Source organism: Grammomys surdaster, unplaced genomic scaffold (genome assembly GCF_004785775.1).
Source record: "Grammomys surdaster isolate TR1022 unplaced genomic scaffold, NIH_TR_1.0 213, whole genome shotgun sequence".
Lineage (NCBI taxonomy): Eukaryota > Metazoa > Chordata > Mammalia > Rodentia > Muridae > Grammomys > Grammomys surdaster.
In genome coordinates, this window is record NW_021604658.1 from 3,796,033 (window position 1) to 3,820,763 (window position 24,731).

At 39.6% G+C, this 24,731-nt stretch overlaps 2 protein-coding genes across 5 annotated transcripts in view; one reads left to right on the forward strand and one right to left on the reverse strand.

Annotated features, from left to right (window-relative positions):
* The window catches only part of Prr11 (proline rich 11), a 22,352-nt gene extending 19,473 nt beyond the window's left edge, over positions 1-2,879 (reverse strand). For both annotated transcript variants that reach the window (XM_028772472.1, XM_028772471.1), the window contains exon 1: positions 2,761-2,879. The gene's annotated coding sequence lies outside the window, so the exon portion shown is untranslated. The remainder of the gene's footprint in view (positions 1-2,760) is intronic.
* A 449-nt stretch (positions 2,880-3,328) lies between these two features.
* On the forward strand, positions 3,329-22,051 carry Ska2 (spindle and kinetochore associated complex subunit 2). Of its 3 annotated transcripts, XM_028772487.1 has the most exons (5): positions 3,386-3,426; positions 5,167-5,221; positions 10,494-10,580; positions 14,173-14,349; positions 21,039-22,051. In XM_028772487.1, the coding sequence occupies exons 2-5, from the start codon at positions 5,219-5,221 to the stop codon at positions 21,105-21,107; spliced, it is 336 nt and encodes a 111-aa protein (XP_028628320.1). In that variant the 5' UTR covers positions 3,386-3,426; positions 5,167-5,218; the 3' UTR covers positions 21,108-22,051. The 3 variants fall into 3 exon arrangements, with proteins under 3 accessions (XP_028628318.1, XP_028628320.1, XP_028628319.1); XM_028772485.1 differs by lacking the exon at positions 5,167-5,221 and having other exon boundaries at positions 3,329-3,426; XM_028772486.1 differs by lacking the exons at positions 3,386-3,426; positions 5,167-5,221 and adding an exon at positions 3,756-3,854.
* The last annotated feature ends 2,680 nt before the right edge of the window (positions 22,052-24,731 follow it).

Here is a 24,731-nt window from a genome sequence, read left to right on the forward strand (position 1 = left end):
AATAAATAAATAAATAAATAAATAAATAAATAAATAAATAATAGGCTTTTTTTTTTTTCCCGAGACAGGGTTTCTCTGTGTAGTTCTGTAGTTCTGGCTGTCCTGGAACTCACTCTGTAGACCAGGCTGGTCTCGAACTCAGAAATCCGCCTGTCTCTGCCTCCCAAGTGCTGGGATTAAAGGCGTGCGCCACCACCACCTGGCCTAAATTGTAGTTGTAAGTGAAAACAAAAACAAAAACAAAAACAAAAAAAGATACACAAGTGAACCTGTATCTAAGACATCTAAAAAGGTACGGAGTACACATCTGTACTCACTACTTAGAAGGTGGAGACAGGTAGATCAGGACTTAAGGATAGCTTCAGCTACCTAATGAGTTCAAGGCCAACTTGGGTACATGAGATCCTGTCTCATAAACCAAACCAAACCAAACCAAACCAAACCAAACCAAACCAAACCAAACCAAACCAAACCAAACCAAACCAAACCCCAGAGAGAAAGTAAGCAGTAGTCTAGAAATCATTTCAAATGGAAGAAGATGTAAAGTCAGTTTTAAAATGTCTCTGCAGGTCGCAAAGTGGTGGTGCACGCCTTTAATCCCAGAATTTGGGAGGCAGAGGCAGTCGGATTTCTGAGTTCGAGGCTAGTGGTCTACAGAGTGAGTTCCAGGACAGCCATGGCTACACAGAGAAACCCTGTCTCGAAAAACAAAAACAAAGTCTCTGCAGAATTTGTTCCTTTGTCTTTACATTAGTCGATTACCTTGCTTTTGTGGTTTTATTCATAAAGCCAAATAAATTTCTCTTTATTCCCTGCAAGCCCCTCTTCCCTAGCCAGAGACCCAAACCAGGGTTTTGCATTCATCTAGGCAAGCGTTCTATTACTGAGCTGACCCTCCTTCCTTTTTACAAATAATTTTGAGATAAGATTCTATGCATGCCAGGGTGGCCTTCAAACTTCCTATATAGCTAAGAATGACTACTGCCTCTACTTGATAGTCTGCATTATACGATGGTAATATCACATTGGGTTTATGAAGGGCTGCAGAGCCAAGCCAAGGCTTTCTGCATATTAGAAAACAATTTACCAGTGACTAGAGTACTGAGCCCTTTGATTTCCTTATATTGGAGAAAATGGCTGTAGTGGATTATATTATATTAAAAGATAGGTTTGTGATTCAGTAACATATAATGAGCATCTCCTATGATAGGCAGATGTCATAGTGGGAGGGACCATTTATTAAATGTCCCCTTAAGTGGGGTACATTCTACTTTTTCTCTGCTAATCTTCAATCTCCTCAAAGGTTTTAATCCCTGACAAGGAAGATTTTAGTCCTAGTGTTATACAAAACTAAGCTGAGAGTTAGATTAGCTATCTGCCTAGTATACAATAAAGTATAAAAATGCAGACCTGTAAGTCTTCAGAGACCATGACTTTTTCTAGTAGACTATGGGGCTATAGCAACTTTAACAGGCTTTATACAATTATCCAAAATGGAAGACGTGTTTTAAGACAGGTATTTTGAAACACTTAATAGTATTTAAAATATTTGTTTTATATTTAAATATATTTCCTTATCTGAAAAAAAAAAAGTCTGGGTTAGTTTGATCTGAAGCCTCAAAAGGGCTTTTCTAGTTGTTGATACACAAGCCCCTGTCTCAGAAAAATAATAATTAGTCTTCTCCATGAGTTGACACTGCTGGTTCTTTAAGAAGTCCGTTCAGTTATATGGAAAGTTCTTTGCTTAGGGGCACTTCTAAAACTGTGGCAGCATCGGAAATGACAGTTGCTATTTCATCATCAACGTTCTAAAACACATCTCTTAACATTCAACTTTAGTCAATTTGATTTTTATCACCAATTCAGTTGGTTCACCTTGAATACTGTAGCATGATACTGCCATTTTCCTATAGGCAATTTTGTTTTATGTTGTGAAACATTGCTCTCCTCCTCAACCCCCTTACTCCACCTGGTTCTTTCCTGTGTCTTTCTCAGAGTGACTTCAGGTCCTTAGTCTTACCCAGGACACTAGAGACATTCAGTAAAAAGGGTGTACTTTTTGCCAGGCAGTGGTGGCGCACGCCTTTAATCCCAGCACTTGGGAGGCAGAGGCGGTGGATTTCTGAGTTTGAGGCTAGTCTGGTCTACAGAGTGAGTTCCAGGACAGCCAGGGCTATACAGAGAAACCTTGTCTCGAAACAAAACAAAACAAAACAAAACAAAACAAAACAAAACAAAACAAAACCAACCAACCAAACAAACAACAAAGGGTGTACTTTAAAAGTAGATGTCAGAAGTAACTTTGCATCATGGAACGTTGTAAAACTACCTCATAAAATACTCCTCCACAAACTTAAATGTGTTGAAGAATGGCGGTGGTGAGCATCTGGTTAAATAAATATTCTGATAGGAAATTTGAGTAGATCCCTATAGTTTGCATTTGTCACTAGCGATCAGAGAAGCCAATACCAATAGTCGGGCGGGCCCCCTTAGAGAAGCAAAAAGTTACGGAAAAGACTGAGCAAAAGGCAATCTCTTCAAAACATATATTGCAGTGTTAAATAAAAATGTCGCTCAGATGTTGCCAGTGGAGCTCTTGTCCTGCCCAAACCTTCCCTTTTCTGCTCCATCTCCCCCCCTCCCCTCTCCGTCCAGCTCAAGATCCCACCTCCTTCAGGCATAAGAACACAACCATCAACAGTCCGAGTAACGGAAGACGGGACTCCAGGTAACAAAGAAAAAAATAGTCCTTGCACTTACTAGTCTAAGAGCCTGGGGATTAGACGAAGTTCGGGCCTGAGTCTCTTCCACACTATAGAGAAAATTTCAAAATTAAATCTTTGCCTAAGAGCGACCAATCGTAGACGTGGTCTCTACAGGGTTCGTTGTCTTCAAAGGATCAAAGCACAGCTTGGACTACGATTGGCCGAGAGAGCATCACCTCCTGGCCAATCGGAATTGAGGCGCTTCTTGTATGAATAAGGGAAGGCGGGAGAGAAGGGGCGGGGAAGCCGGAGAGGAAAAGAAGGTGTGTCACGTCGCCTAGGGCGGCAGTGGGAGCTTTTATGTCATTGACTGCTGCTGCTTCCGAGTGCACCAATCGCAAACTCTTTTCCAAGTATGAACTTGAAAGTAGGGAACATAAGGCAGCCAATGGAAAAAAATCACATATTCAACAGCCAATCATCCTGCAGCGTTTTGTGTCTTTGCCCAATAGGAAAGTGCGTTTCATAAGGAGGGGCGTTACCCAGGCGCCAATGGGCGGGCGCCAACGGAACGGACGAGCCAATGAGCGCGAGACGTTGAGTGACAGCTGTCCAATAGAGGCCCTCAGTGCTAGCACGGCTTGCAGCTTAAGCCCCTCTGCGGTCTCAGGAATGTCAACTATTCAATATGGAGGCGGAGGTCGATAAGCTGGAACTGATGGTGAGTGGAGAGTGAAGGAAACCTACTGGGTAATTAATGTTCTCCACCGATGGCCTAGAAGGTGAGGCGCAATTTGGAGTCTCCTGAAACTCGGTTGTGGAGGCTGGAACCCGAATTGAGGTCCTTCCTTTTGCAGCGATTGGAACCACCAGCTGCTTTGGTCTCTTAACCGCCGCGGGGAGGGGGGGGAAAGGGGTTACATCCGGGGAACTGGCGAGGGAAATGGCGGGAGATGTTGAGGGTGTGGGGCCTTTGTAATTCCCTAGTTCTGTCTTTCACCTCCACGGGCTCCAGGAGCCGAGCCCGGCACAGATACTGCCTCATGTAGTTCTACCTTCTTTCCCCAAGTGCGACTGGAACGGTCTTTAAAAGCTCCACGGAGGAGAGAGGTCGTTTACGTTTCTCCTAAAAGGGGGATGGAGGATGAGGTAGGGCAGAAGTCTAGGGGCGCGGAGAAATTCAAGTGCACTGTGCACCTACTCGCAGGCGAGCTAGGACAGCCTGAAAGAGGACGCTAGACTTGCTCGAGAAACTTGGCCTTGGCCCCGCAGGCTTGGAGGTGGCGTGGGAGAGGAGCCGCCGCGGGGACCGAGCCTGGAGCTCCTTCCAGGAGCGCTAGCGGCGATGCGCCAGGCCTGGCCTCTGCTTTCCAGGTGCCCACTTTCTTTCCTCTGTGCCAGGAGAGCCCGGGACGAAGGACCTCGGCGGCTGCGGCCCAGGCCGGCATGCACTGGGCGCCCAGCCGAGGGGCCTTGTCGTTCTCCATCAGTGGTCTCTTTATTCCCGCCCTCCCATCCTTGCTCTGCCCACTAGATCACCGCGCCTTTTTTCTTAGTTTTTCTTGTTCTATCTTCAGGTTTCTTTTGCATGATCACTTTTCTTCCAGATTGATCATCGAATCAACCCCCCGCCCCTTTAAAAAATGTCAAGATTAATATTAAAAAGTAAAACACTTCTTCATCTGAAACCTGTCCTTCCCTCTGCTTAGTTGTCCGTTGTGTCTGAGCTACTACTTTCTCCAAGGAAGTTCTTGAGGTTTGTAACTTGTGCCTTGGAAAAGACTTTGGGGTGATCCTGGAAGATAGCGAGTACCACCCGCCTCTTCCATTCCCACCCCAGAAGGTGTGAGGCCTTAGTTTCTTTTCTCGTTCATTAATGAATTCAGGTGTTTCAAACACATTTCATTTGAAAGATTTCCCGTTGTGTTTAACGTTGTATTTAAAAACTTTCTTTCTGGAGGGAGTCTAGGGATGGGGGTGTAGGAGGGAGAAAGGGAGAAAAATTTTCTGCAGCTTTCCAAATCTTGGAAAATGAATATTTGACTTGAGGATTTTTCGTGTGTGTGTGTGTGTTATTACCATATTAAAAATAAGCACAAAATGTTAAATATTGTGGTTAGAGTTTGTCAATCAACTGGCTTGTAAATTCCCTTGTTCCTCTCCCATATTGTGAATTACTTCCACTGGAATAAGTAGAGATGTTTTTACTTGTTAGAGGCTAATTCTGTTTTTTAATAGATTGTTTTCTGTAATTGGTTGATCAATTTCTGAGCTTTATCTAGACCTTCCATTACAATCAGTACTCAGGCTTTTAAAAAACCGTATCAAGCAAATTATCTTAAAGAAAACACAAGTTAAACATCCTGCAAAAAGTAAGTTTTAGGAAGTGATGAAGTTGTTGAACTTTAACCTGTTTAGATACTTATAAATTATGGGGTAGCTTTAAATTTTCTTTTTGCAGGGGAAGAGAGGAAAGCAGCTTTTCCCGTTGTGACATTTCCTGAAGTACATTCATGGTAGGATTTACATTTTTCAGATTACTGAACTTTTTTTCATAACCAAAGGCTTGAAAACAAATTATTTTTAATCATGATTTTCAATGTTAACTGTGTTTTATTGACTAGACAACAAAAGACATTTTATTTTCACATTTGCTGTGTTTCTTTTTTTAAAAAAGTATCTGTCAAAAAAGTTACTTTGTGAGCCAAAGATGAATGATTTCTTGGACAATCTTCTTTTATTTCTAGGTCTTTACAATACTTAAAAGAGATTTGCCAAGAAACCCTTGCATATATAATAGGAGTGCATACTATTTAACTTTGTAAAGGCAGTAGTTGTCCTTACTCTGTAAAAGTCTAGTCTTAATAAATTATTTGGTATTTTTCCTGTGTTAACATCTAATTCAGAAAATTAAATTTGCCTTTTAAACATTTGTCTTTAAAACCCAATGGTTGGTTAGCAGAATCAAATATTCCCAAATTTGGGTTTTGGAGCCCAGGATTTGAGGATAAGTGTACCATTTTTTTAGTAGGTTTGATCTGCCTGAGTAGCTGAATTGGACCATTTAAAGGAAGGTCAATGAAAATAATGGGAATGCATTTTTTCATCAGTCAGCATTACTAATGGTGGAATAAGCTCATTGTAGGGTAACCTTTGTTCGCTAACATTTTCCCTTCATTTACTGAGTGGTATTTGTCTCCTGCCCTGCTTTTGTGATCCCACTTGGGACTGTTCACAAAGGCAGTGTTATAGGATACTTGGATTCTGTTTCTTGGTTTACTTCTGACTTTTTTTTTTTGTTTTTTTGTTTTTGGTTTTTCGAGACAGGGTTTCTCTGTATAGCCCTGGCTGTCCTGGAACTCACTCTGTACACCAGGCTGGCCTCGAACTCAGAAATCCGCCTGCCTCTGCCTCCCAAGTGCTGGGATTAAAGGCGTGCGCCACCACTGCCCGGCTACCTCTGATTTTTAAAGAAACATTTTATCCCTCTTATTGTTTTCTTGATAGTTCTAAGTTTGAAGAGAATGCATATGCTTTTCTTCACTATGTAGGATATTTTAAGAGTGAAATATTAAAAATCCTCTTGTCTACTAGTATTAGGTTAGGTTGGGCTAACATTCTGTTTAGAATATACTGGTTCCCTGATAATCTCTTCCCATATTGTAATAACCCTCAATAAACTCTTAGATTAAAAAAAAAAACCAAGATTTTCTTTTTAAGATTTATTTATTTTATATATGTGAGTATACTTACTGTCTGTCTTCAGACACACCAGAAGAGGGCATCAGATTTGTGCCTGGTGCCCAAGGAAGTCAGAAAAGGGCACTGGATCCTGTGGAATTCTTGGATGGTTTTGAGCTGCCAAGTGGGTGCTAGGAATCGAACCCAGGATCTCTACAGATGGTTGTGAGCCACCATGTGATTGCTGGGAATTGAACTCAAGACCTGTGGAAGAGCAGTCAGTGCTCTTAACCTCTGAGCCATCTCTCCAGCCCCAAAGCATTAAGATTTCAGTGCTTTATGTGTGTGTGTGTGTGTGTGTGTGTTTGTGAAGATTTCAGTGCTTTATGTGCGTGTGCATACGTGTAGATTCTATAGAGATAAATTGAATATATAGGTTTGAGAGATTCATTTCTTTTTTTTTTTTTTGAGATTTATTTTATGAATATGAATGTTTTGCCTATATGTTTGTCTGTGCACCACATTTGTGCCTGGTGCCCAAGGAAGTCAGAAAAGGGCACTGGATCCTGTGGAATTCTTGGATGGTTTTGAGCTGCAAAGTGGGTGCTAGGAATCGAACCCAGGATCTCTGCAAGGGCAAATGCTCTTTAACCATTGAATCCTTTTCATTGATTCTTTGAATTAATTACTCAAAGGAGTTGTTTTCTATGGTAGGTAACCCAGTTGCTTTGGAAAAGGAGTTAACCAACATTACATTTCAGCAGAGAACATAGTTTTTCACATATTTGCCTCAGTAGTAATTACAGCTGATTTTGTTAATATCAATCGTAAAGTATTACTGATGCCCATGTTAGTTACTAAAGGCTCAGGACATATTACAAAATTCCTTTACATCTGTGCATGTTTATGTCTGAACGCTGCTACTTACAGGTTAGTCATCAAAAACCAATTATCACTTTGATCCTTTGCCCTTCCAAAAACTTTGGTATAAATGTTTTTAGGTTTTGGATGTCTTCTGACCAAAATGGCAACTCAACTTTAAGGTCTTTGCACACTGAACCTTACATTCCTTTCCTGCTCACTACTGCTAACGACTGCTCTGACTTTATTGCACTACTGTACTTTACAGCTAGCAGTGCAATAGTATTGTCAAAGCATCCGGAAGCAGGTTGCACACCTTTTTTGGTTCCTTTTACATCTTCAGTATTTGTGAAAACTTTTCTATAACTTTCAGTGCTGAAAACTGTATAATTTTGTTACTGTGTATATTTTTTAAAAAGTCATCATTTGAAAAAAAATCTTACCATTAATCACTTCTGTATTGTACTGAAAATTCATTACTGTACGTTGTGAAGTAATAGCTTGTCTAACTGAATAATACTTTGTAATTTGTTTCTTTTTGTAACAGACTGGCAACTCTTAGGTTTTATAGTGTATGAGTTGGCACGTGATAGTCTCTCATGTCTATTTACTGTGGTAATGCTTTATGTCTTAGTGTCCATTTTAGAATTATATAAGAAATGCTTAAATTTAATACTTAGGGAGGGGACTAGAGAGATGGTCCAGCCGTTAAGAACACTGCAAAGGACCTGAGTTCCCTTCGCTCACAGCTACTTGTAATTTTAGGTCTAGGCAGTTCAGTGCTGTCTTCCAGCTTTTGCAGGCACACAAATACAAAGACACAAAGTGATACATACACAGAATAATACAATCCTGAAGACTTAGAAGGGTTTAATTATTGTAACTATAAAATATAAATCACTCCTTAAAAAAAAAACCTTTTATTGGCTGTGAACTTCACATTATGAACCCCAGCACCCCAATTCCCCTTATGTCCCTTAGTATTGGCCCTCTGCCCTTGCAACTTTCCCCTCAAAAGAAAATAAAGATAGAATTAAAAAAAAAAATCTTGTGGAAGCTGTCACAGTGTATATCATACAGTATATCCTTTTGTCCATACAAAAATCATCATGTTTTGGTAATGAGCTTATTGTACATTTTATGTAAGTAAAACTAAAAATTTAAGTGTACACTATAATGAGTTTTGGCAAATGTATACATAATGTAACTAACTCCACTACTAAGATATAAAACATTTTCATTTCAAAAGTATCTGTGTCTGTCTGCAGTCTCCTCTCAAACAGTAGTTTTCTGAAATTTCTTATGAATGGGCTGACACATATTTGTTCTTTTATGTTTGCATTCTTGTACTTACTGTAACTGCTTTTGTCGTCTTGTCTTTGTTCCATGCATTGATAATTGATTCATTTTTATTGCTGAGTATATTTCATTGTATAAAATCTGACAAATTGTTTCTTGGGTTGTTTCCAGGCTTTGCCTGTTATGAATAAAGTTGTTGGAAACTTTGAGTGTCTTTGTGTGGACATAATTTCTTTTGTGAAAATACTGAGAAATGAGACTACTAGGAGAAGTTGCTAAAATCAACTCAGTGGCGGCACAGCCTTTAATCCCATCACTTGAGAGGCAGGGGGTGGTGAATCTCTGAGTTTGAGACCTAGTCTACAGGTTGAGTTCTAGGAACCCAGGGCTATACAGAGAGACCTTGTCATGAAAAAAACACACCCACACATAAAAGGTAAAAAATTTGATTAAAATCTTTTCCGTAGTCCTCTTAGTGATATTGAATATTTTCATGTGTTTATCTGCAACTGATGTATCTTCTTTAATGTCTTAAAGTCTTCCTGTCCATGCATGATACATGTACATATGTGCATGCACATAAATCACAGGCATATGCACACATTTTTTTTTTTTCCTCAATCCAAGGTCATTATACTATTTTCTTGGAGATTTGTGGTTTGGAGACTGGAGTGATGGCTCTGGGGTCAAGGTGCTTCTTGTTTTTCCAGAAGACTGGAGTTTGCTTCTCAGCACCCAGGTTGGGCAGCTTACAGTTGTTTGCAATACCAACTTGAGACTTGAGAGGATTCTCCACTCTTGTGGCCTCTGTGGGTTTCTTTACACATGTGGCAAGGCAAACTTAGACACACACACACACATTTAAAAGAAGTTTTTTTGTAAATTATTTAATATTTTTATGTGTACGTATATGTGTGCTCGCTTGAGTCTATATCCTTCACAAGTGTACAGGAGCTTGTAGAAGCCAGAGGAGAGTATTGGATCTTCTGAAACTTGAGTTACAGTTGGTTTTGAGCAGTCATGTGGGTGCTGAGAATGACACAAACCTAGATTCTCTGCAAGAGTAAGAGCTCTCATAACTACTGAATTCTCTCTGGCCCCCAAATGAAATCTTAACAAGATTTAACACAGCCCTACATAAAACAGCTAGTGCACACATGTAGTGGTACACATGCCATGACGCATGTTAAGATCTAAAGTACAGCTTGAATGACGTCTTTGTTCACTAGATAGGTTCTTAGATGGCTAGCACTGCCTGATAATGGAGGAGCATAGGCCATTCCAGAGGGGTAAACTGGAGAATGAGGATTTTCAACCTTATTTTCTGCTGTAGCCAGCCCTAGGTATACCTGCGCCAGAACAACAAAAGAAAGTGTAAGTCCTTCCTTTGACCATGGGGATCTTGGGATTGAACTCAGGTTGTCAGGCGTGACTGCAGGCATCTTCACCTGCTGGTTCCTGTTGCCATCTAGCACAACCCTAGTTTTAAGTTTTTAATAGAGTATTATAGATATTGTTTGCTTGATAAACTTTTGTTTGCTTTTGCTAATATTTTTTTCTCCCAGGAGACAGTGTTTTTCCCTGTAGCCCTGGCTGTCCTGGAACTCTTGGCCTCAGACTCACAGAGAGTTCTCAAACTCTACCTCCTGAGTGCTGGAATCAAAGGGGTGAGCCACCACCGCCTGTCTGTTTATATGTACTTTTGTTTTGCTTTGTTTTTGGAAACAAGAGTTTCTCTTTGTAGCTTTGGCTGTTCTAGAACTTGCTCTGTAGACCAGGAAGGCATTGAACTTACAGAGATCCACTGCCTCTGCCTCCCAAGTGCTGTTAAATACTTTCTTTATAGCTACAAGTTTAGAATGAGTGTTTATCACATATTAGTATAATATTCTAACATGAAAAGAATAATTATGTTTACTAAATAATATATGTGTACTGGTTTTTTAGTTCCAGAAAGCTGATTCTGATTTGGATTACCTTCAATATAGGCTGGAATATGAAATCAAGACTAATCACCCACATTCAGCTGGAGAGGTAATTGGGAAATAAGGAAATCATTTTGTTTTTTGTTTTGTTTTCAAGTCAGAGTCTTACTGTGCAGCCCTGGGTGTCCTGGAACTCACTATATAGACCAGCCTGGCTTCAGCCTCACAGATAGATGTCTGCCTCTGCCTTCTGAATGCTGGCATTAAAGGTGTGCACCATTATGCCTGGCTACTTTATACAAATATTTTCTGGTAATATTTCTAATTGCAATATATTCTAACAATTACTAAGTACCTAGCTCTTAAGCACTAGGTTTGTAGAGTGATGACATCTTGTTTTGTGGAAGATTGTTTATGGTATACTGAAGCAATTATACTGATAATAAAATACATGCAAATTTTTAAAAACAGATGATGAACTCAAAAAGTACAAGTCAGAAAGAAGTCTCTGAAGTGCGAAGACTGAATATTCCTACTCCTACAATACTGGTTCTTAGATTGAGAGGAGAAGGCTTAAGTAGTCATTCTGTTTTTTGGCAAAGATGATATGCTCTTAAGTTTGCTTAATTATAATATAGGTGTGAACAGTAATTTTTGCATAAAGTTACGTAGTTATTTTTTCTTTCAACTTGACACAGTTCAGGGTCATCTGAGGGGAACTTCAATTGAAAAACTGCCTTTATCAGACTACCTCTAAGCAAGTCCGTGTGAGCATTTTTTTTTCTTTTATATGATTGATAGGTATTGGCCCAGCCCACTCTAGGCAGGGCTGTCCTTGGACAGGTGGTCCTGGGTTGTATAAGGAAGCAGCAGGCTGAGCAAGTGATGAGAAGCAAGCCAGTAAAAAGCGCTTTTCCACAGCCTCTGCTTCTATTCCTGCCTCCAGGTTCCTGGTTGAGTTCCTGTCCTGATTTCCTTTTACGATGGACTATGATTGCACTGAGTAAGCTGTGTAAACCTTTTCCTCCCAGAGAGTGTTTTGGTCAGTGTTTTATTAATAGCAATAGAAAGCTAACTAGAACAGTATTAAGGTCACATTTAGAAAGTACTAACTTTAATTTTGAGAAAGAGTCTCACTGTGTTGCTTAGGATGGTCTCCATTCTGGGCTTAACTGAGATCCCCTTGCTTCAGCCCCCTAAGCAGCTGGAATCACAGGTGCATGCCCACTGCATCAGAGTTCTGTTTATATGCCATAAATTCATGCCTTCTAAGTATACGTGTCTGTGGGAAAGAGGAAACAATCTCCATGCATTGTCTGTTGACAGTATACTTGACAGTAGTCAGGAAATAATATATTTGAATGAAAAAAATTCCATACATAAAAAAATTATTTTAGGCTGGACATGATTGTACTCACCCATGATGCCAGTACTTGGGAGCCAGAGGCAGGAGCATTGCTGTAAATATTTAGCTAGCCTGTGTACCTGAGTCTGGGGAATCAGGTCTACATTAGTGAGACTGTAGAAAAACAAAAACTAAACAACAGAATCCCAAACCAGACTTTGGTTTTGCAAGTTTAAAGCCAGCCTGAACTTTGTACAAACCAACCCAGTAAGGTGTACAATTCTGTAGACTTTAGTATAGTCACTCACAGTCCGATAGCTGTCCCCTAGATGATTTTTAAAAAATCTTTATTACTACTATGTGTGTGGTGTATGCATGTGTGGATGTATTCCCTGGCCCACATGAGGAGGTTAGAGGCCAATTCCTAAGGTTAGGAGTCAATTCTTACTGGATTCTTAGATTGAATGTAAGTCATAAGGCCTGCAGGGGAAGCACTTACTGAGCTATGGCACCAGCGCCTGCTTTGAAACCTTAATTTTCACTATTTACCTTACTTTTGGAACATTTTTAACACCTGAAGAAGAAACTATTTTCCCCATTCCTCTAATCCTGGCCCCTTCAGTTCATGGCATCTAGTAATGTACTTTCTAGTCCCACAGGTGTGTCACCGTAAGCATTTCCCAAACAGTGAGGTGGAAGTAATGTGCTTCTTCACTTCTTACTTAGCATGTTTCCAACTTTATTCCATGTTGTTCCATGACCAGTCCTTAGTTCTTTTCTATAGTTAGAAGCTATCCATTGTAGAACTATACTTTTTTTTTTCGAGACAGGGTTTTTCTGTGTAGTCCTGGCTGTCCTGGAACTCACTCTGTAGACCAGGCTGGCCTCAAACTCAGAAATCCGCCTGCCTCTGCCTCCCAAGTGCTGGGATTAAAGGCATACGCCACCACTGCCTGGCTTTTTTTTTTTTTAATCCACTCATCAGTGAGATATTCAGGCCATTCCTACCTTTAGGCTACAATGAATAGTGCCTCTGTGAACATTCATGTAGAAGTTCTGTGTGCACATATTTTCATTTCTGTGGAATTACTGGCCAGAAAAGCAACTCATACTTGATAATTTCGGGAACCAACAGAATGTCCAAAATAATTGTCATTAAGAATTATTCTTGGGCTGGAGAGATGGCTTATCCGATAAGAGTGCTGATTGCTCTTCCGAAGGTCCTGAGTTCAATTCCCAGCAACCACATGGTGGCTCACAACCAACTGTAATGAGATCTGATGCCCTCTTCTGATGTATCTGAAAACAGCTACAGTGTACTCATATAAATAAAATAAATCTTTAAAAAAGAATTATTCTTTTTGTAACTTTGAAACAGAAACTTAGTATCTAGTCTAGGTTAGCCTTAAAATTATGTAGCCCAGGCTGGTCTCAAACTTGCTATGCAACCCAGGATCCAGTCTGGAACTTCTTATCTATTTAAGCCTCCCATTTGCTGGGATTATAGATATCTGCCATTGTGCTTGGCCATGTAAATCTTTTTGAAGTGTACCATTTAGGTGTTATATTGACATTTGCTTTATTAAACATGTATCTCCACCTTCTATCTTAGCGAGTTGGTTTTTCTTTTTGGTTTTGTTTTTTTTCTCCTCAAGACAGGAGGCTTTTTCTGCATAGCTCTGGCTTTCTTGGCTGAGGGCTGTGATTAAAGGTGTACGTCACCACTCTGCCTGCCTCTCTCAGCAAGTTCTTTCCAAACTTGAAACACACTGTACTCACTAAAGAGTACCCCTCCGTCATCACTCCTACCCAACTCCAACTCTTTGTGAATTTTATTACTCTTAAATCTGTATTTGTTCATTGACTTATTTCATCATAAATGTCCTCATATTCAGATTATGGGCTTTCCAAGCAGGATTGATAACCTCAGTCCAAATCCTTGAACCCAGAGTGGAAGGAGAGAATTTTCTCTTGAAAGTCATTCTGTGACCTCCACTTTTCCAATGTGGCATGTGTGCACGCACTCACATACAAACACACGAACACATGTATCATTGTCAGAATTACCTATAAAATGTTTAAGTATTATGATTTTGTGTTTGTACCTGTGTGTTTGTATACAAACAAGGGTAGATCCTTTCTAGCTGGGCGTGGTGGTGCACACCTTTAACCACAGTGCCTAGGAAGTAGAAGCAGATGGCTCTAAGTTCTAGGTCAGGCTGGTCTATGTAGAGTTTTAGGCTAACTAGGGTTGCATAGTGATGGAATAAATGTGTGGTAGAAGGTGTTGAAATAAGCTTAGTATGTCCACAACATCATTTAATATATGTTAACCTTATTTTTTTTTCCGATGTAGAAAAATGCTGTTGCAATTTTAAAGGAATTATCAGCAATAAAGTCTCGCTATCAAGCTTTATGTGCACGCTTTAAGGCAGTTTCTGTTGAGCAAAAAGAGACCAAGAGCTGCATTTGTGCTATTTTGAACAAGACAATGACCATGATACGAGAACTACAAAAGCAAACAAACCTGGAGGTAATGTTTTCAGTTTACAGATTGGAATTGTGACGTTGTTCCCTACCCCCACACTGCCACCCCCAAGACAGGATTCTCTGTGTAGTCCTGAATGTCCTGGAACTCACTCTGTAGACCAGGCTGGCCTCAAACACATAAAGATCCACCTGCCTCTGCCTCCCAAGTGTGTGCCACCACTACCCGTTGGATTTTTGAAGGTTTAGTTGCGAATATTGTTTTAAAAAATAAAACCCCAATACGTTGTGCCAAATCCATGCACTGCTTCCAGGGTCTTAGATCTGACTAGGGTGGTGAGGGAATGAAGAAAAGACAGGATTTGGCACTCTGGACTCTCTAGAGAAGCCTCAGCATGCCAGAAGTGCAGAGTATTTATTATAAAGAATTGAACAGGGAGGCAGGTTATTACACATAGATAAACCAGGAGGCAGAGTTTATTGTAGATAGAAGCCTTCTCTACAGGGGAGCAGGTTTTAGGCCATAAATATCCAGGGAATACTTAGACTAGAGGAAGGCTTTGTCATCCCTCCAAGGGGGTGAGGCTCTGGGGTCCTGGACCTGGCCGGCTCATGTCAACAATACCCACGCATTCACTCTGGATCTTAGTCACATTACTCTGCTTCCTACAATATAAGAATTTAGATTTAGTAGTCAATTTAAACTATTGATAGAAATAGAATTTTCTTGATTCCCCAAAACTTAATTGCTTTTCTTTTCAGTAAAATGAGAAAAAAAGAAAAATATAGATTTAGCATCGTTAATGAAAGGTGTACTGTGTGTCTTGGGTTTTGTAACAGTGGCTGAAGAGAAAACAAACTTAGTAATATTTATAAGATGAAGCTATTCTTTTTTGTTTTTGCAGACAAGGTATCATTATACTGTCTTGGACTCAGAGCAGTCCTCCTGCCTCAGCCTCCTGAGTGCTGGAATTATAGTAATGTGCCACCACAGTGGGATTCATCTGGTTTATATAGGAACTAGTAAGTGTTTGATGCGAAGTCAGTGAGAGTGGTAAATATTAATAATTCCAGCACTTGGGAAGTGGAGGCATGAATGTTATGATTTCAGGACCAGCCTTGACTATGTTTCAAGTGTAAGGTCAGCCTAGACCAAGGAGACTATTTCAAAGGTAAAACAAAAATCCCCAAACCAAGCAGCATCAGCCATCAATGAAGTCCTCCCCACAAAGAGTTATAGGCTAGTCTGCTGTATATGGTGAGGTCCGGGGCCAGACAGTGCGACCCTTTCTTAAAGAAAAACCCAACAAACAAACTGCTTAAGGCCAGCCTGGGCTACAGAGTAAGATCCTACCTTAAAAACAAACAAAAAGGACTGGAGATGTTGCTCAGTACAGTGCTTGTCCAACATGGATGAAGCCTTGGGCTCAGCCCTCCAAACTGCATAAACTGGGCATGGTGTGCTTCATGTGTTATCCTGGCACTGTGAGTTCCAGGACAGCCAGGGCTACACAAAGACTCCCTGTCTCGAGGAACCAAACCAAACAAAAGGAAAAAAAAAAACAAAAAAGAAAAAAGAAGAGAATCCTTATACTTGTGAACTTAGGTCAGTGATATATAAAGACTCCTTAAATAGATTGTATAAAAACATCAGCTACTGAGCTAGCCACTAAGAGTTTGAACTGAGAACTGACTGACTTTGTAACATTTTTATGTAGTGTCAAAGAAAAGTTAGGGGTTTAGACGGCAGAGACTGTAGAAGGAATCAAAGAACAAACTAGATTGTCTGGATAAAGACCTTTAATTTTATTTATGATGTTATTACTGGCTGAAGTGAGAATTCTGGAATTTTGGTTTCTTAAAAAGCACAGAAATATAATAAGAATGTGCTTTGGTTTTAATTTCGGGGTTATGGATATGGGCTGCTTCGGACTGACTGCAGCAGCTGGCTAGGATTTGACTCGTGCTTTAGTTGAGATGTGGTTTTGTCAGCTCCAGATAGTTTCGGTGATTGTGTGGCATTTGGAATTCTGGGAACTTTTCAGAGGATATGTAAATACTAGCTCCCTAACTACCCCCACCCCAGAAGAATGGTTGATGGTCGTTAGGGGAGTTTGTTGTGGTTTGTTAGCAGTCTTGCTCAAAGAAGAAACAAGAAGAAAATAGATTCAGGGATCTCTATCTCTCTCCCCTCTTTCCTTTTTCTCCTATCTAGAGACAGGGGCTGAAATGATGGGGGATGGTATGGGGTGGCGGATGAGGGGTAGAGGAAAAGAAGAACCCATAACGTAGCAAAGAGCTGCTACACTGGCTTCTCTCAAGAAAAAATAATTTAAGATGCGTTTTTATGTGTATAGGTGTAAGTATGTAAGTATGTGTATCAGGTATATGCCAGGTGCTCATAGAGATCAAAAGAGGGCATCTGAGTCCCTGGAGCAGATTTTGGTGAGCCGAAGTGTGGGTGCTAGGAACCAAACATCTGCAAGAGAAACAAGTGCTTTTAGTCACTGAGCCATCTTTGTAGCCTGACCTGTCTCTACCTCTGGAGTAGGATTGAATCCAGGGCTTGAAGTGTCCTAAGCAAGTATCTACCAAGGAAGCCACACGCACAGTTTAACTTTTTATTACCACTCAAGCCACATTTTCTCATTATGCATGATCAAAATTAGGAGCACATTTTTGGAGACAGATCTTGGAAACCATGTGGCTCCACATGTCCATAACAAGGTATCTACAAATTCATAAAAGTTGTTTTTGTTTTTGTTTTTTTGTTTGTTTGTTTGTTTGTTTTTTCGAGACAGGGTTTCTCTGTGTGTAGCCCTGGCTGTCCTGGAACTCACTCTGTAGACCAGGCTAGCCTCGAACTCTTGAACTCAGAGATCCGCCTGCCTCTGCCTCCCAAGTGCTGGGATTAAAGGCGTGCGCCACCACCTCCTGGCCCATAAAAGTTTTGAAGTATAGAAAAATTGGGGTGTGTGAACAAAGAAAAAATAGTATTCTGAATGCTTAGTATGAATTGCTGGATATACTAAATAGTACTATTATTTCTCACTGAGACTACAAACTGGTATAGAAAAGCAGTGTTCTTATGATAAGGGATTCTCTCTGTCTCTCTTCCCCTCCCTTCCTGACACACCATCTCTCCTCTCTTCTCTCTTTCCTTTCTTCTCTCATTTTTTTCTCGGCCTTCTTGGAAATCAAACTTGGGGTTCTTTGCATGCTAGGCAAATATTCTATCCCCAGTTCCTTGTGATAATGTCTAAGTCATCTAAACTATAAAATTAGCCAAGTAGAAATGTTTGAAGGGAGAAATGATTATGCCAGATGAAAAAAGCTATGGGAATGTTCATTTTTGGAACAGATTATGCCAAAAAGAGAAATGATCAGAAGGCAGGTTATGAGCCTTGAAAAAGGAAGCTATATTTTAAAATCTATGACAGCCATGTTGGAATATTGTGAATCTTGTACCCATCACTTTAAAAATGGGGTAAGTAGAGGGTCTGGATAAGTAGTTGAGCAGTTAAGAGCAATAAGAGCACATACTGCTCTCCCAAAGGACCCAGCACCTATGGTGGGCAGTTCACTATAACCTGCACTAACTCCAGTTGCAAGCGTTCTGTGTCCTTTGTCCTCCTCTCGGGCGAGGCACTCACATGTACACACCCACACACTTATATACATGTAATTAACAACTTTATGTTTTTCCGTTTGAGATGGGGTCTCACTATGTAGCTCTGGCTGCCCTGAGACTTGCTTACAAACCAGATTGACCCCTAATTCATACAGATCAGCCAGTCTGTGCCTCTGGAATGCTGAGATTAAAAGCATGTGCCAGCACACACCAGACACGTAATTAAAAATAACAAAAATTAATGTTTTTTAAAAATGAGATTTTAAAGTTTAGTTAAATTACAGATGTGGCATTCAAGACTTACAGATATTCAAGTTTAAAAGGGGCAGATCAATGAAACCCTTATATTGTCATGATTGCCATACCCAGCTGTCTTGGTACAAATCTCTCTCTCTAGTAATAACCTTTATAAATTGGCATTTTTAAGCCTGTCTGCTGTCTAAATGTGAACGAAATGGAAATGACACCTATTAAAGGGTTGTATGGCCACAAATAGCTTCAGCATATGGCCCTGGATCTGACCCTCAGCATCACCAGAACGAAATTTTTTTGTTGGGGGCTGGAGAAAGGGGTGCATGTAGGATACAATTTGTAAAGGGATTTTAAATTTTAAAAGTTGGGTTTTTTTTTTTTTTCAATAATAGGTACAAATGTTTGAGAATAAACTCAAAGGCTACATTTAACCAAAGATTTACTGAAATGCTCTAAATAAGCTAAAAGGTTTTTCCATTCTTGTGTGAGGATCTTTGTGTGCTTAAGGGAAATGGTGCATTATGTGCAACAGAAAGTAAAACTGCTCTAATCGTCACCAGTGACAGTGACTGTTCATTTGGAAAGGTAACACAGTGTCTTTGAATTAACAATGTTCAAAAGGACATAAATTGGTAATCTTAATAAATAGGGAGAGCCGGGTGGTGGTGGCGCACGCCTTTAATCCCAGCACTTGGGAGGCAGAGGCAGGCGGATTTCTGAGTTCGAGAGTTCAAGGCTAGCCTAGTCTACAGAGTGAGCTCCAGGACAGCCAGGGCTACACAGAGAAACCCTGTCTCAACCCCCCCCCCAAAAAAAAAAAATTAGAGAGCCAAGAACAGAAGAGGAAGTGGGGGGAATGAATAAATAGAAATATCTAAGATGTGGAAGGTTAAATATGCTCAGTTATAATGGTTATACATGAGAGAGAGAGAGAGAGAGAGAGAGAGAGAGAGAGAGAGAGAGAGAGATTTGTACCAAAACAGCTGGATATGGCAATCATGCCTCTAAATGCAGCACTTGGAAGGATAATGCGGGACTGATGTAGACTCCAGAACAGTATGAGCTACAGAGTAAGAATCTGTCTCAAAACAGACAAAAAAAATACCCAAAACTTTAGAACAGGAATATAATAATTGGCAATAAGAAAGGCTTTAAAAGAATGTATTGTACTTCATTGAAAGATGCTTCAAAAAACACGAGTTAAGAAAAATTATTACAGGGATTGAAGAGAAGTCTCAGCAGTTAAGGATACTTGCTGTTCTTGTAGAGGTCCCAAGATCAATTCCCAGCATCCACAGAGCAGCTTATAGTTGTTTATAACTCTAGGTTCAGGGATTTGTGACTCTCTTCTGGCTTCCCAGGGACTTGTTCATGTAGTACATGTTTACACAGATACGCATACACATAAATAAAAATAAGTTTTTGTTTGTTTTTGAGACAGGGTCCCTCTCTATGTAGTCTAGCTGTCCTGGATCTTGCTATGTAAATCAAGCTGGCCTTGAATTCACAGAGATCCCCCTGTCTCTGCCTCTCAAGTGCTAGAACTAAAGGTGTGTGCCACCATACCCAGCTAGAAAACAAAATCAAAACAGTTGATTCAAACTTCAGACTGATTAACTTGGCTTTAATTTAGGAAAAAACCTTTGAGGATTTACTAAATTGGTGGTCTGAGAGTTTTTGCCTAGCAATCTTAGGAAAAACAGGGATTTTAAGAATGTGTCCTGCCACATTAATATCAGTTATGCAACTCTTTGGGTTGTAGAGTATGAGCTTAAAGTTTTACACATATGAACATGTTGGGCCAATGTTAATCCGTCAAACCAGCTCCATGGAAGAATCATGGGGTTCTGAGGTTTTGGACAACTGGGCTATCCAGTAGCCACACATGGTTATATAAATTTAAACATAATTACATAAACCTGAGAATTCAGTTCTTCATCTCCTGATTTTTTTTGTTTGTTTCTTGTTTTGCACTGATTAGACAGTGCAGATACAGATTGCTTCCAGCTTCGTGCAAAGTGCTATTGGCCAGAGCTACCCTGGAGATGCTGATTCTGTAGTTCTGGCATGTTCTAGATCTGGTTGTCTCTCTAGAGATGACCTATATAATTAGGCCAGTTTGTAACTGTTTCAGAAGTTTGAGCTGTAGCTTGTGTTACTTTCCCGTATAACCCATTTCTCAGCTAACTTGTTGGTGTTCTGTGAAAATCCTTCAGCGTGAATCTTACTCTCTTTTGTTTCTGTTCTTGCTCCGACCTGCCTTGTTTGGATAGTTACTTCTTGCTGTTTTCCTGATCATCCATTTTTATTATGTATCAATAATCCCGCCTCCCCTTCCCCCTTCCAGAGACACGGTTTCTCTGTGTAGCCCTGGCAGTTCTAGAACTCACCCTGTAGATCAGGCTGGCATCCAGAGGAACAGCCTATTTTTGCCTTCCAAGTACTGGGATTAAAGGTGTATAATACTACTGTCTGGCTTATTTTATTTTTTAAAATGATTTTTGTGATGAAGTCTTCAAAATTCAGCACACACTTATTTCTCTGGGGAAAATTTCTACTGTTTTGGTCCAAATCTCTTTTCCAAATATGGTATTCAAACATTCATTTAGTTCTGTTAATTGATAGTTCGTTCGATTTGTTGATCTTGTTTGTACAGCCTAATTGCAAGTTCTTTGAAAGCTCAACCATGGTATATAAATAGCCAGATAGCTATTGTTTTCCTTTGCCTTTCAAGTTTCATGACTAAATATGTAGTATAAGATTATGAAACAATTTGTGCAACAAAGCAAAATTTAACTCATCTAACAACATTTGAAGGTTTTGAAATAAACATTTTATAATTTGTTTTCTAGCTAACTCTACTGACTGAAGAAGAGAAAGCTGTGACAGAACAATTAAAGTCTCATATGCCAGACTTATAAACGGAATTTTAAAATGGAACTCTGATGGAGAAAAGATCCAACTCCAAAGAGATTCAATTCAGCAAGATGTCTGGAGGTTGGGGCTGATAAAGAAGATTGATACTTTTCTTGACTGACAGGATCATGATGCATTTCATATGAGAGGAAATTGTAAGAAGGATAGATATTATAAGACTTAAAGGATGGGATGGGAATAAAGAAGTTTAAATATTGATACCAAGTGTTAAATTTGTCCTTTCAGGCAATGAAATCCCTTAGTAGTATTTTTATTTTCTGTTTTGTTTTTATATAGTTGGCATAATTTCAGATGTTTTGGGATTTTTGTAAAAGAATACTTATGTACATTTCATTCAATATATGAATGGGCAAAATACTTGTACAACTATTCAGGTGTTGTTTGTTTGCTCTTTTGAGACAAAGGCTCACTATGTAACTCTGGCTGGCCCTGGAGCTCACTGTGCAGACCAGACTAGCATTGAATCCTAGAGATGCCTGCCTTTGCCATCACCCCGGACATTGTCTGTCTGTCTGCCTCTCTGAGACAAGGTCTTCTGTATCCCAGGCTGGCCTCAGAATTGGTATCAATAAGGATAATATTTAACTTTGGTACCTCCTGAGTGTTGGGATTCCCAGTGTGTGTAAGCACGTCTGGTTTATGTAGTACTAACTAGAGCCTCGCTCATGTACATTACAGTTAATAACGCACTTACTTGTGTATATGAGGTCCAGTATTTCCCAAAATCTAACAAATATAATTAATAAGCTGTTTTGTGAAAACTTTATATTTTTTTTCCTTGTTCTCATTGCTTGCTAGTAATAAACATTATGAGCTTGTTTTCAAACACTGCTTTAGACTGTCTCTCTGGTACTGCAATAATATGTTATCTTTCAGTCTAGTTTTGTAGTTGTTCATTCTATATGAAAGATAAACTGAAATCACTGTATCTGCTACTATCCAGTGTGCATGTGTGTAAATCAGTTTCACTATTGTGGTTCTGGGCTTGAACCTAGGGTGACACATGCATGCTCAGGATGCAGTCTACCACTGAGTTATGTCCCTCCATCCATCCGTCCATCTATTTATTTATCTATTGAAACAGAGTCCACTCATCTCCTTATTTATTTATTGAAACAGAGTCCTACTCATCTATCTATCTATCTATCTATCTATCTATCTATCTATCTATGGAAACAGAGTCCTACTGTGATCCAGGCTTGTCTAGGTACCTTGGTGACTTGCCTGCCTCAGCCCTTTAGTGTTATGATTACAGGGAGGGGAAACTGTGCCAATCTATGTGTTTTTGTTTTGAAACAGGACTTCTACTATGTAGCCATGTATGGTCTGGAGCTATGTAGACTGGGCTGGCCTAGGCCTCAGAGATCACTTGCATCTGCTCTGGGTGCTGGAAACAAAGCTGGTCCTGTTTTCTCTATAAAGATTTATTTTTATATTATGTACATGAGTATTTTGCCTGCATGTATGTCTGTGCCTGACGTTCATGCCTGGTGCCCAAGGAGGCCAGAAATGGGTGTCAGATCCCCTGAAAATGGAACTATAGACAGTTGTGAGGTGCTGTCTTGGTGCTGTGAATTGCATCTGGGTCCTCCGGAAGAGCAGCAGGTGCTGAGCCATCTTTTCAGCCCTCTCTTGTTTTTGTTTGTTTGTTTGTTTGTTTGTTTTGGGGAGAGGATCTCACTCTGTAGACCATGCTGGCCTGGAACTGGAGATAATCTTACTTCAGGCTTCTAAGTGCTAGGATCACAGACACACACATTCATACCTGCTTTCAAAATTTGTTACAAGCACAGAACTCTGCCTGCCTCTACCTCCTGAGTTCTGAATTTAAATGCTGTGCAACTATGCCGAGCCTGATAGACTACTGTTTTGAGAGCAGGTCTCAGTATATGGTTCATGATGGCCTGGAATTCAAGTGCTTCCTGCCTTATGCACCTGTGTATGAGGTTACTAGCACCAGCAAACCCAGCTTAAAATGTATACTGAGAAGTGCATAGAAAACCATGTTAGTAGGCTGAGAAGAGTCAAGAAGATACTATACTCAAGCTGGCCATGGAGTTCCAGATGAGCCTGGGCTACACAGCAAGACCTGCTTTCAAACAAAATCCAGAAATGTGATTTTTTTTTTCCTCTTAAGTTTGTTTTCCAGTACTTAAGACTCTCTGATTTTCAAATATTGCCAGTAAAATTCCCTACCTCAACATTTAAATTGAACATATTCAGACTGCTTGTTCATTTTATAGTTTTGGTAGTAGCTTCTGTTAGCTGTAACTGGTACCTTTTTATGTATTTGCATCTACTTATCTATAAAATAAAACCCAAAATTGGCCATAGTATCTAACCTCCCTGTTATATTATCTTCATTCTTATTATTATAATTTAGAATTATTTCTCATCTAGATGCTATTTTCTGTTACTGTAGTGTTTCTATGTTTTAACTAATAATATTTAAGATATTTAAAAACAGGCATAATGCATATTATCCAGAAGTAATCTGTATTCAGTTTCATTATTCATTTCTATACATATTCACAGAGAATTTTTCTTTAGAAAAACAGATCAGTAATCATACATTATACTGTAGTATTTAGTTTTGCCATTTTATGTTATTTCATGACAGACATCATACATTTAACATTCTTTTAACACTTGTAACTACTGTATGGATATACCATGATTTTGTTTAGTTTTCTTTATTGATAATCTGTGTGATTATAAAAACAATAGCATTTGGGGGTATGTGTCTTGTGGGGAAGGGCAGAGCAAAGTCAGCCCCTAAGTGCTGCCCTGGTTTTTGTGAGACAGTCTTGGGCTATAGCCCTGATTGGCTGTATTCAAATTCTCAATCTTCTGCCTCAAGCTCTCTTGAGTGCTAGCAGACTCTCACTCAGGTGCTGACAAATGACCTTAACTTGGCCAACTACCAATTTAACCACAGTATGACTGTATTTTTTATTAAAGACCCCTAACTAATTGCAGATTTCTTTAATTTTTTACTATTATGAACTAGACTGATAACTAGTTCCTTAAACATTTTCGGTTGTTTGGCAAATATATCATAATCTATTTTTAATATGTATTGGCTAGTGTTATCATCTGTTATACTAAAGGGCAAAGGTTTCTCCATATTGTTGAGAATCCCAAATGCTATACTAATTCCCACAAACTGGATTGTTTTTTGAGTCTACTTAGCCCTGGCTGGCTTTGAACTCACTAAGTAGATCAGGCTATTCTGAGGATAGTTTTCTGCCTAGTCATTAAAGGCTATGATTAAATGCTAAAGACATGCACCACCACACCTAGCCCCCACAAATTTTTGAGATAAAAATTACACAGTGAAATTAACAACTTCAAGGTGTAAACAGAATGTGGTAGCATACTTCTAGCACTGAGGTTAAGGAGGGAGTTCAAGGCTGGCATATGCTTCATAGGAAGTTCCAGGTCAGTGCAGACTATATGAGAACAGCAGCAACAAAAAGGTACAATCAAGGACATGTTAGTAAAATTAATTCTGCATCTATCAACTTGCATCTAGTTCGAAGACCATAAATTATTTAAAATGAAAGTCTTCTCTTTTGCTTTTTGGTTTTTCAAGTTAGGGTGTCATT

Coding starts and splice junctions, on each gene's coding strand:
- Ska2 (XM_028772485.1), top strand. CDS start 3,394: ATGGAGGCGGAGGTCGATAAGCTGGAACTGATG. Junction 10,581..14,172: donor ACCCACATTCAGCTGGAGAG/GTAATTGGGAAA, acceptor TTTCCGATGTAG/AAAAATGCTGTTGCAATTTT. Junction 14,350..21,038: donor AAAAGCAAACAAACCTGGAG/GTAATGTTTTCA, acceptor TTTGTTTTCTAG/CTAACTCTACTGACTGAAGA.